The sequence below is a fragment of the Onychostoma macrolepis genome, chromosome 08 (genome assembly GCF_012432095.1).
Source record: "Onychostoma macrolepis isolate SWU-2019 chromosome 08, ASM1243209v1, whole genome shotgun sequence".
In the NCBI taxonomy this organism is placed as follows: Eukaryota; Metazoa; Chordata; class Actinopteri; order Cypriniformes; family Cyprinidae; genus Onychostoma; species Onychostoma macrolepis.
The window spans coordinates 1383929-1397414 of NC_081162.1; the positions used below are offsets into that span (position 1 = coordinate 1383929).

The 13486-nt window shown below is 36.0% G+C and overlaps 1 protein-coding gene across 1 annotated transcript in view; it reads right to left on the reverse strand.

The window, feature by feature from the left end:
• LOC131545654 (DDB1- and CUL4-associated factor 1) overlaps nucleotides 1-12342 on the reverse strand; it is a 36832-nt gene extending 24490 nt beyond the window's left edge. The window contains 8 exon segments of the mRNA XM_058784681.1: nucleotides 1035-1136; nucleotides 3664-4194; nucleotides 7986-8123; nucleotides 8208-8321; nucleotides 9621-9694; nucleotides 9796-9872; nucleotides 11413-11533; nucleotides 12139-12342. Coding sequence (XP_058640664.1) covers nucleotides 1035-1136; nucleotides 3664-4194; nucleotides 7986-8123; nucleotides 8208-8321; nucleotides 9621-9694; nucleotides 9796-9872; nucleotides 11413-11528 — 1152 coding nt within the window. The 5' untranslated portion in view covers nucleotides 11529-11533; nucleotides 12139-12342.
• Nucleotides 12343-13486: the final 1144 nt, after the last annotated feature.

A 13486-nucleotide genomic window follows, 5' to 3' on the forward strand; every position in this document is an offset into this window, starting at 1 on the left:
CCAAGATCAGAATTAAAAAAAAAAAATCAGTCAAATAATCACGGTGTCATCAAGATATTTAAATACAGCGGTGGCCAAAATGATGAGAACACTAGTGTCTTCAGCAGCTAAAAAGTGGTTTAAGTCAGTTATTTCTATCTTCTGCTGGAGTGTGTCAGGAGGAAATATCCGTTTACATTTACAAACATTCATTTTGCCATTAATTGTAATAATCCAGTGATATCTTTGAGATCTGATCATCTTCAGTCTGTCTGCAGTGACATGAAGAAACAGAACAAACTGAGACTAAATCCAGAAGAACTGTGTCTCAAGACGCTTCAAGAAACCTCCTGCAGAGCTACAGCGCTGTTAACAGTTTTAGGCACTTGTGTAAAAATGCGGATGCTGTCAAAAATAAATGTCATAAATAGGTAATAGAAGCTCATTGATCAAAAGAATCTAATTAAATCAACATTTGGCGTAAGCATCCTTTGTGTTTAAAGCAGCTTTTGCCCTCATTGTTTAGCATGAATCTATTCCACATTTGCATTTAGTCATTTAGCAGACGCTTTTATGCAAAGCAACTTACAAATGAGGACAATAGAAGCAATCAGAATCAACAAAAGAGCAATGATATACAAGTGCTATAACAAGTCTCAGTTAGCTTAATGCAGTACGCAAGGATTTTTTTATATAAAAAAAATAAAAATAAAACAAGTAGTTAGGATAGAAATAGAATAGAGAATGCAAAAGTGCTAAAGTTAGAGGGTCAAATGAAGATTTTATTATAGGTTTGCTGTCATGTCAGCACCAAAGGCTATTTTTATGGCAAAAGTGAGTTTAAGATATAATGCTTACAGCACCTTAACTAAAACTCTTCCTGGTGTTTTAACTTTACAAAGCAAATCACACGTAGGCACATTTTAGATTTGTCCTCAAATATATAATTTTTATGCATACATCTTGAGATCAAAAGGTTTTCGTGATCACGAGAAACATTCAGTCAGGCGAGTCCAAACTTTTGAGCTGCAGTGCATGTGATATCTTTCAGGTACCTTCAGGGCTTCAAACGTGAGCTGAACGTCGTTCGTTTGTTTGAGGTCCATGTAGTGCATCAGCAGCTCACGAGCTCCGAGCTGCATGAACACAGCCAGCAACTGCACACACAAACACAGAAATTAAACTCGTTAAGCTCATCAAGGTCAGTTCTGCTGTTGAATTGTTTTTCACACATCTTAATATAATAAAATAGGACATTCGCACAGGTGTAAAAAAGAAATTGGAATGACATGAAAAAAAAAAAACAGAAGGGAAAGCATGTTTTGCACAAATGCAAACACCACGATTTTATTCCTGCACTGAAAGAGAGGTGCAAAAAAGTTTAATTGAATATTTAAAGACCGCTTAAGAAGTGGAACTACTCAGAAAAAAACACCACAGAGTCCGAATAAAGTGTGTTTAACACAAACTCAGATTCTGTTCACAGCTTCGCTTATTTGTTTTTGGTGGAAAAACTAATATTTGGAAAATATGTTTGCGGATTCCAATATTCATTACTTCTAAGGCATATTCACTAGATATATTGAATCTTTAGACTCAAAGTTGACAAATGCGTCTATTCAGCCTATACATATTTTCAGAATTGTCCCCTAAAGCTGGGTGATGTGGACGGTAATAAAACAAGAATAAATTTTATATTATTAGTAATATTTCAAGATAAACACTTACTGGACTAATGAAGCAACTTAGTTTTATTTAAATCAAAAAAGAAAAAGTGTCCCTGGGGTGGTAGCCTTTCAAAAGGTACTAATATACACTCTTTAGGGTTAAATAAGGTATAACCTCAGTAACAGTTTTAGTATCTTAATTTTATGAGAGTGCTTTGCATTATATGCTTTGACAACAGATATTTATATGCTTTTTAATGCAAGTAGTCTATTACGATTAATATCTGATTGATTCACATTAGAAGCTATTAGTTTCATCCTATTTTGGCCACATAAATATCAGCATCTGCATCAAAAAGCATGTTTTTGCTTAGTTTGGGCCTCCTGGAGAAATGGGCTACTGATTCTCACTATATAAGCCATAAATGACTGATGCATCAAAAATGATAATTAAAAACATTCCTTTTTAGAATGTCAGCTTAGAACACTTTTTTCAGGCTTTATAGAGTTAAAACTACACATGCTCACTCATTTCTGTGAAGCACTCATGAAGAGAACATATGTGAAGTTTCTCGATCTTTCCACAGGCATCCTTTAAATTTATATAATTATATATTTTAAGCTTAAATTTTTGTTCAAATCTAATTTACAGTCAAACTGCCTTTTGATTGGAAAAATTCCAATGCTAATGGAATAGGATAACAATATTCATTGCCATATTTAAAAGGAAAAAAAAAAAAAAAAAAAAAAAGAATTGGGAAAATTTATTTTGTACATTTTAAAGTTAAATTATTCTATCTAATGTACTTTGAGAGTTCAAAATGAAGAGCTCCAACCCATGTTCTTAACTAAGAAAACTTAATTAAGAAAAAAAGTCATTGAATTGACTTGTACCTGAAACTTAACCCTCTTTTTATTTGTGATATACTGTCTCAGTCTAAATTACATTCACACTATTATAATTAAAATTTGTTAATTTGTTCCTAAAACAGCAATGACAGTAATAGCCATATATTGTAAAACAACTGCACTGTAAAATAAAAGAAAATTAATATTTCATAGGTATATTTACAGTACAGTAGAGAAATTACAATACGTCTTTCCTAATTTCTACACTTGAAAGAGATACTTTGAATTTGGACTGCATTTAAGCCGCTCGCTGTCAGCAATTCATACTGCACTTTTACGCTTTTATTTTGAAGGAAAACTCCACATCTAGTGAAATGCTGTGATCATCTGCCGCGAAAATAAAGCATAACTAGTGGCCTTTGTGTTCCTAAACTCACAGCACATGAAATAAACGAGTTCACTGCATTCATTCACTGAGAACAGAGCCGTTCTGAGACGCAGAAAACACCGCATCACAAGCTGATCGTCTGAACAAAGTGAGAGCTTCGCTTTGAAACACGCAGCAAAAACTTGACTTGATGAAGGGATTAAGCATACCGTGCTTTCGCTTTTAGTTTGTTTAACATGTAACGTGCCAAAGCAAATGTATTTTAAAACCTTTTATTTTGTCCGGAAGACCTTTCGTTTCATATCGCCATGTGACCACGATAATATCGAGACAGTTGTGATATCGCGATATTGATAATATCATTACATGTAAGGGATAATCAACGGCTAGCTGTGCATTAAACGACTTGAATGCAGGACGTGGAGGCGAAGAGCCACCCGGCGCGCAGCGGAGTGCATTCAGACCGTTTAATGCACAGCTAGCCATGATTGTCCCGTTTATGCCATGGTCATTTCCCAGCATTCACATTGCAATATTTGACCGGAACAATAAAAATGACGGTTATTTTCGTCTGTATTACTATTGAACTGTAACTGTATGTTACTATGCTTACCAATGTTTATAGGAAGCACATTAATATGGAACGTGATTAAATGACCTGGAACTACCTGCAGTTCAACGAATTTAATCAACACCTGCCAGCCAATCAGAATCCTGTATTCAGACAGACCATGGCATAACCCTAAATAGTCCTCCTATATATAAAGTGTTTGACATTACCTCCTGGTATTCTCCCAGCGGGGTGAGATACTGCAGGATCAGGCGCTGCTCTATTCCAGGTGTGAGCGGGTACAGATGGTAGTTATTTCCTATCACCCACGGGCTCATCTCAGTCCAGCTGCTGTTGGAGAGCTCACTGAAGCTGCGCTCCGGCTCTGCCAGCGAGAAGTTCAGCTTCTGCTTTACTTTGCCACCGTTCTCCTTCTTCCTCCAGTTCCTAAAGCCTTCTACTGGGCCGTCCGTTTCGTCCAGCTCTAAAGGGACTGCTGCAGCGGGCTTCATCAGGCCCTTCATGCCCGTGTTACCTCTCCCCACGCTCCGCGCAGCAGAGACGGGCTGCAGCTCAGCGTCAGAGTCGGTTTTTCTCGAGTCATGATTCTCGGTGTGAGCGTTAGGAGCGAACTCTCCGTCCACGGCCTCCTCGTCCAGGGGCAGAAGTGGAGCCAGACTCTTGCTTGGACGCTTACTGTCCTTCCTGTTCTCTGCCTCCTTTTCCTGAAGCTCCCTCAGTCTCTGCAGCATCAAAGGTACCTGTGACACAAACACTGATGTTTGAGCTTCAGTTCAATTATATGGACATTAAATAGCATTAAAAGTAGGGCTGCAACAAACGATTATTTTGATAATCGATTAATCTAACGATTATTAGAACTAATCGTCGATTATTTCACTGATTAATCTGTAGACTTCGATTGATTATTCAGCTTTTGCAATTAGTTAAAATATTAAGTTATACATATTCTAACATAAAGGTCAATTCAGCTTTAGAAAAGCATATTATGTAACTACAATTATTATACAATTAATTGGTAACACTTTACAATAAGGTTCATTGGTTAACATGAACTAAGAATGAACAATATTTCTACAGCATTTATTAATCTTGGTTAATGTTAATTTCAGCATTTACTAATGCATTTATAAAAATCACAAGTTGTGTTTTTTAACATTGGTAAATGCACTGTGAACTAACATGAACAAACAATGAATAACTGTATTTTTATTAACCAACATTAGCAAAGATTAATACGTGAATTTAATAAATGTTCATTCATGTTAATTAATACATTACAATAAGGTATCATTAGTTAAAGTGTTACCAATTCATTATACAAATAGATGTATTTGGCACACAAAATGAGACACTCTCTCACCATTTAATTAGCTACATGGAAGAGTTACTGAATAACACATCACTTACAAAAGGAGATGTTAGGCAGAATGATAAGAATCAAAATAAAGGTAAGTGATGAGATGCTTTGGATAAACTATTTTATTCAAAACATAATGTCTTAAAATAGCCTACCGTATAGGGTTATGATAATGATTTCTGTAAAACAAACTATCACTTTAATTCAATATTTTTTTTCCCCACTAATAAAAAAAAACCATTTTATCATTAGCTAGCTCCACACTGGAGAGCTGCTTTATTTCAGAAAATCAAGTTGTAATTCTAACTGAAAGCGACACTGACTCTGACTGGTTTTTCATGTTTAATACCGTAAAGCTGCTTGATTCAAGGCTATCTATTGCATAAAGTACTATATAAATAAACATGATGTGACCGGACTTTACTTGAGTACTGAACTGCAGAGCTCATGCAAACATCCACGTCGTTGTAATCACATGCATTTTTAACTGCTGCTTTCACACTGCTGTCAGTTTTTGTTGTGTTTATTTTGTTACTGAGAGGAAAGCGCGCAATATATATTTACACATTCATCAAACGCCGCTCAGGTTCGGGTGTGTCTTCTCTTGAATTGCATCCAGGAGGGATGAATTGCATTCTTGCGCTACAGCGCCACACTGGTCGAACCGCAGTATTGCAGGCTCTTGCATTAGGTCATGTGAGATCAAACGATTACTCGACAACAAAAATATTTGTCGACAATTTTTTATTGTCGATAATGTCGACTAATCGTTTCAGCCCTAATTAAAAGCATCAGTTAAAACATCGAAAAAATTACAAACAGCACGTTTATACTTGCACTTATCAAACCACCATTAACCGTAGCTTGGGCTATTCTATTCAATATCAATATCTAGGGCTATCATCTATTTATTGCACTCATCCCTGGAAAACTTGATGGTGACAGGTCAATGTCCTCATTCTGCGCTCAAATGATTTTAAATAATGACGTCTCATCAGCATAACTGAAGAGGCATCTAATTTTCTACATCGCTGTGCTAATTTTGCTTCTCTCATTTCACTGCATGCAGTCTTTCTCCTCATGTAATATGAAGTTGCATAACAAACCTAAACAAATGTATTACACTTCATATATTACAATGATCAAAAGCAAAAACTGTAGACATCCGTACCAAATCCAATTTCTTTCATTTTGCCTTACAAAACTTTTTCATCTTTATATTCACTCCATACTATTAATTTCTACATACAAAGCCATATAGCTGTAAATAAAAAAAGTAGTGTGTTAATTCCACTCATTTAGCTAAGACTAGGAGTGCGCGATATGGCAAAGATATCATATCATGATTTTCAGAAATATCACGATTTTATCACGTGGGTTTTACTATTACTATAAGGTTTTACTATAAAACAAAACCTAACAAGTTAGGTTTAATAAAAAATAAATTTAAAAAAAGGCAGACATTTAGGTCAAAGTGGGAGAAGATAATCTTTGTTATTATTTTACCTTTGTTATTGAAAAATATGACCATAGATACACATTACAAGTACACATAATACACAAATAAAAAAGTGTTTTATTTTTCTGGAACAGTAGGTGTATTTAGCAGGAGCATTCAAGATATCGAATGAACAAATAAAAAACTAAATACAGTGAAGTGTATTTAGTGTTTTATTTTTATTTGTTCATCATTGTTCATATTAAAGCAACTGTATTAAAAGTTATTCAGTCATGAGCAGCAGGTGGTTTTTCTTTTTGTGTTTTGCTGTTTTATTAAGATTAAGGGGATAGTTCACACAAAAATTTTAATTCTGTCATCTGTCTGTCAATTCTGTTTTTTTATACCATCATACTCGCTCTCAAGTTGATTTTAACCTGAATGAGTTTCTTTCTTCTGCTGAATATAAATGCTAATTTGAAGAATGTGGAAAACCGAACAGTTGCTGGTCCACAGTGACTTCCATAGTATTTTTCTTCCTTCTATCAAATTCAATGTGGACCGGCTATTGTTTGGTTACCCACATTCTTCAAAATATCTTTCATGTTCAGCACAAGAGAGAAATTAATACAGGTTTGGGACAACATGACAGTGAGTAAATAATGTTCAGACTATCTAAATATGATCGGATTTGCACAAAAATCAGATTTGGGCCGACAGTCTGAACGAGGCTTTAAGGACTTTTACCTTTTATGGGCATTTAAAGCAATTTTTGTGCGTCATCTTTTGAGTCAAATACTTACATTTAATCAGTTAATTAGAATAAGATATTTCGGCTGTTTCCCAAACAAATGAAATCAGTATCAACAAAATTCATCTTTGCACTGCAGGCGAAACACAGACGTTGCATCTGAAGAGGTGTTTAGATGTATTTACATACTGTTCAATGCAACTCAGAGGGACATGGGATGTTTTAACCTGCAGCTACAAATGCATAAATAATGTTTTGATATTTTAAACAAAACGTTGAATACTGATATTTGAAATTATTTAAAAAAAAAATGAAGAGATACTTTAAATGTGAAATTAAAACCGCCAGTAGGTGGCAAAAATTCACTTTTAATAAGTCAGTCATTGCGATTGAACCAAATCATTTAAACGGTCGATTCATTCAGAGACGAAACATTGTTATGTTGCTCAGAGACGCAAAACACAGCTGTGGCTGTGTTTGGAATTATTTTTGTTGGCGAAATGGAGCAAAAATAGGCAATATGGTGTCTAAAACACAAGTCTCTTAATATTAATTTCTTGTTTATTGAACTGTATAAAATCAATATCACGCTGATTTTTGGAGAAAAGAAACGGCACTCTTCGTGCGATATTGATTACCTATATGAAATAAATATATAAATTTTCTGTCCCCATATCTTGAATTTTGCAATCATTCTAAGTGTATTTTAATAGAAAACTCTAAACGCACTCTAATTGCAAACATGCACTAGTCTAACCTACTAGAGTACTAGTTAAAACAACCATTATGATATTAATCACACAATATATAATGTACACCCCTAAGCACAATACTACTAGTATTTCTTCAAAAGCAGATCGTGGAGACATTTTAATCGTCCACGATCAAAAACAGTCATATCGCACATCGTCACAGATCGAATGCACACGTGTCATGGGGTGATTTATTCCAGCGTTTAGAAGTGCATTGCTACTGGACTCACCAGCACAGAGTTTTCCTCGCGATAGTTAGCGGCGATGTCCTGGTTCTCCATGGCTCCTGCCAGCAGGCCTGTGGCGTAGATTCGGAGCGGCTGCTCTGCCTCCTGAGCCCATTTAAACAATCGCTCCACAATCCCTTCCTGTCATGGACACAAACACACATGCGGTGAGGCTACATAACCCATGATCTGATTCTGAAGAGAGAAATACAAGGCTCAAAGTACCTTCTCTTGAAAGACCACGGCCGTCTCAAGGCCAGGCATGATGTTCAACAGCAGTCTGCATGCAGCGGTGTTCAGCGCCACCTCACGGCTACTCATCACGTATGAGTTCACAAGCTATTAAAGCACAAAAATAAACCAAACACTCAAGATCAGAAACCAAAGAGGGCTGCTTTGCTTACAGCAGCATAAGTACATACACCGCATCAAAATATATTTGTAGGGCCAGGCAACAGGATGACGTATATCAGTGACAATAATAATGAATCAATCAAATACCATATTAAGGTAATTAAATATGTCTCCGCAGGATTCTGCTTGCAGGACTGTGTAGTTATTGGCATATAGAAGTGATGAAGAAATGCACAAATACTGAACTAAGTCCTCTTTCATGGCTTATCGCTCTTGTATCATTATCTCACTCACTATCTTATCATCTATCTTATCTCACATACGCACTAAAACATCCGTCTGAATGAGTATTCATGTAAACACGGTCAATTAGGTCTTCAGCGACTGTAAACAATCACTCACTCCACTTGACTGAATGACTTTTGTAGCTTTAAAAAGAACCAAAGCATATTTAATAAATGATTTGGCAAAGGCTATGTAGGATTGTACTTCTACATATATATATATATATATATATATATATATATATATATATATATATATATATATATAAAAATAATTATTTTTATTCTGTTTGATAGATCTACTTGGCTTAAAGCACAGCTTCCGTAATGAAGAGAGAGCACGTGCACATGCTTTTAAAGAATACAATTGGTGAATGCAGAGATACTGTAAGCAGCCCTTCACATAAACAACATACAAAAATCTCTACTTATAGACACTTTATATATAGCCACAGAAATATTATTTAAACAAAATATAACAAGATCATAACAGTTATTTTAGTTTAGTCTTTTATTTACTTATTAAGTCCTGCATGATTTAATGTTTGGTATCAATATTTTAATTTTCCAAACGGTCCGTGTTAACTGATTGCGTGATATGTATAATCATTTTCTATTCTTAACCGTTTAAAATTCTTTTAAAAATAAATTTTTATATCTTGTTTTTATTATTATTTTTTAATTCCTTATTTTTGTGACTTTTTTAAAATTACTTTTTCACTTCCTTTTCTGTAAAGCACTTTGACCTACCGCTGTGTATGAAACGTGCTATATAAATAAACTTGCCTTGCCTTAAGACATAACCAATTCTTTACATGTGCACTCATTTATGGACCAATTATAATATTAATTATTATAATAATATTCAGATCAAATGTGTACTGTGCATGGTTAACCACTGAGCTGGTACCCACTACTGAGACGTATTCAATTCAATCCATGATGGAAATGTGAATTCAGTCACAATTCAAAACATCACATGACTACGCATCCATCTTACCGCATTCATAAAATCATCATTCTTGAACAAGATTTTCAACAGGTGTCCCAACATGCACTCGGGGTCTGCCCGCCCTTCAGAGCAAAACAAGAAAGAGTCCTAGTTATTATTTTTTATATCCGGGAGACAACACCACAGTAAATGACGGTGTGTGGAGTGGACGGGCATTAATCACCTGGATGGCGGTCATCAAACGGGTCAGGATCAGCCTTATGATACTCCTCCGTCTCCCTTTCAACAAGCTCCGAAATCCTTCAGAGATTAAAACAACTATTAACACACCACTGATACGACCACATTAACACTTGAGAGGCATTTATAGCTAAATAAATTCATTTGTAGGGTGTTTTTCCTTCATGCCACTGTCCTGCACATCAGCCCCTTTTTAGACTTTCACTCTTTTCATTTACTAACTGCTTGTTTACTTAAAAAAATAAATAAATAACACTAGCTTCTCTAATCTTTTTATATTCCATCTATTTGTTTTCTTTTTATTTATTATACAATTAACAAAAGCAAAAAAGGCCTCTGACACTAGCTTGCGCTATTCTGTGCGTTTTCTTTTTATTTATTATATAATTTTTTACTGTGTACTGTGTTAAGCTAACTGAGACTTGTTATAGCACTTGCATATCATTGCTCTTTTGTTGATTTTGATTGCTTCCATTGTCCTCATTTGTAAGTCGCTTTGGATAAAAGCACCTGCTAAATGACTAAATGTAAAACATGTAGCGATTCATCACAATATCATGAACGGATTGCAAGTAAAATGCCAACAAATGACAGGTCTATTATTCTTAAACAGTTCTCACAGACACCTGGGCTGGTTTGTAAGTAATCAGAAAAAGACAGCTAGTGCTAGGGCTGAACGATTAACTAAAACCAAATCACAATTGTAATATGGCTTAGTGTGCTGTACTATTTATTCATTTTTTAAATTATGCTACTGACATAAATTGATTCAAACTAAAGTTTTGGAGGTGCAACAATATGAGATGAGTGCAAAAATGTCCCCGTATGGGTTTTTGTCTTGCATCTTTAATCATACATTGTATAGCAATACAAGCAATAGAGCGTTTTTTTTTTTACTCAAATATTTTAAATGTGACAAAAAGATACAATATTTTCAGTATTGTATGTTTTGCTCAATTTCGCAAACTCAAAAATGAATCCATGGCGATTATTTAATCAAACGGTAGGTCACACAATTAATTAAATAAAAAATTGAAATTGCTGGACAGCCCTAATTCTCATGCATAATAATGCAACAGCAGATGGTGTCCTTTAGCAAGATGCATTTAAAGGGATAGTTCACCCAAAAATGAAAATTCTGTCATCATTTACTCACCCTCCAGTAGTTCCAAACCTGTATGAACGTCTTTGTTCTGCTGAACACAAAGGAAGATATTCTGAAGAATGTGGGAAACAGAGCAGTTCTGGGGCACCATTGACTTCCATAGTATTTTTTTTTCCTACTATGGAAGTCAATGGTGCCCCAAAACAGCCTGCTTACAAACTTTCTTCAAAATATCTTCCTTTGTGTTCAGCCGAACAAAGAAACTCATACAGGTTTGGAACTACTGGAGGGTGAGTAAATGATGACAGAATTTTCATTTTTGGGTGAACTATCCCTTTAAGGTCTGTTGTCAGCTCTAACGCAGTGTTGTACAGTAACTGTTGATGTGAGGTCAGGTGACACTGCACAGGGTCATCTACAGTAAGTGATGCAGGGTCAGGTGATAACGTGCAGGAACAGTAAGTGTTAATGTGGGGTCAGTACAGCATTTCTCACTTGGTTAGTATGTTGAGCAGTTCGTTCGTGCCTCCCTGCTGTTCTCTCTCCCACTGCTCCAGCAGAGCGCTCAGCTCCGCTTTAGAGTCCACGCTGCCATCCCCGGCAGACGCCATCGGCCCTGCACACACACACACACACACACGATGAAGACCACCTCAGGGCTTCTTCACAGAACAACACCTGATGTACACTGTGGCTTGCTGTGCAGCTTTAGGGGCCATGATGTATGTCCTGACAGGAATATAACATCACTAATGAAGTGCAGAGTGGAGGAAGCTTAAGAAAGCAAGGGATTCCACTAATATTCCTGTGATGAACCTGAATAAATCTATGAATACATGAATAAGTTATTTATTAACGTTATTAGATGGTTTTGTGTCTGAAGTTGAACAAGAATGCTTGTACTTCAGGTTTACAAGAAGCAAAGACCCAGCAGAAACACCTGCTAACAGCATACACTGAATGAAAAGCGAGCGTCTGGACAATAAACCGGTCCAGAAACACTTCATAATCATACAGTACACTAGTATTTTGAATGTTTACAGAGCGATTACGCGTAGCAATTTTACAGCACATGTATGTACACATCACCACACGCTTCCTACACTCACATTTAATAAGACATACATTAAAATCACACATAAACTCAACAAGCCACGCATGTAAACATTGCTCCTAATGTCATGTGCCACAAAGTGTGATACTGAATGCGCGAGCACTCACCTTTAGCGCACACAAACACACCGCCGCGGAATCACTAACGGCTCTAACTGACAATACGAGCACCAGAGACGCGTCACGGGCCGTTATAACCGCATGAATAACGTCGCTTAAGAGCTCATGTCACTCGTGTCTGTCTTTAGCAATGTGCTGCAACTTTATGATGGCGATCTCTGAGCACGTCATAACCCGGCGACGACGGGAACTCGTCAATGACGTCAGGCGCAAATTTTGCGCCCTGTCCAATATGGAAGGCGGAAAGGGCCAAAAACCCACCGTGTGTCCGCGTTAAGGCGGCAATTTTGAACACGTTTTTTTAGTGTAGTGTTTCTCAACGGGGCGCTCGAAGCGATATTTTTGAAAGCTGATGTGTTCGTTGGGGGTCGTTTGGTTAAAGCGAGTTTACACCAAAGATGTATGAGCTGAAACTTGCGAAAGAACATAATCTGCACCGGAAGTGTCCAGTTAGCGGCGCGGCAACACAAGCGCGTGGAGCGCGTCAGAAATAGAACGCAGCACCCGTTCAATGACCGAATCACCGAGCTTTGATGTGCCGCGGCGTTCCGGTAGAGTAGTGTTACCTACTATTACACCAATGATGCTAGATTAGATGGTGTATCATTTCAATGCAACTACTCTTTACTTGAGTGTTCGCTCAGCGTTTTGTAGCACAGCTGCCGAAGCTCCCGTGAAAACAATAACGTTAATTAGCATTCAGAAACGATAAATCAATATATGCTTCTCCTTGTTTTTGTTAGGAAAAATTAACATGAATGCTTCTTGTTTGCTGACTTGCTGCGGTTGTTTTGAATGCCACATTTCTAAAGAGTTTTTTTTTAATCAGTCATAAAATATAACACTTTACAATAAGGTGTCATTTATTAACATTAGTTAATGCATTAACTAACATGAACAAACAATGAACAATGCATTTATTACACTATTTATTAATCTTTGTTGATGTTATTTAATGAAAATACAGTTCATTGTTCATTCATGTTAGTTCACAGTGCATTAACTAATGTTAACAAACACAACTTGTGATTTTAATAATGCATTAGTAAATGCTGAAATTAACATTAACTAAAATTAATAAATGCTGTAGAAGTATTGTTCATTCTTAGTTCATGTTTACTAATGTTGTTAACTAATGAACCTTATTGTAAAGTGTTACCAATATAATTTATATTGACTTGTTTTGCTCCTTGAGAAACTAATGATAATGATATTTCAAGTCCAGTCAAATCAAATGACATGTTTTTAAAATTATATATGGGCTAATGTGGCTGTTATATGGGCTAAATACATGCTTTGAAAATATGTATTATAAATAAAATATATAATACACACC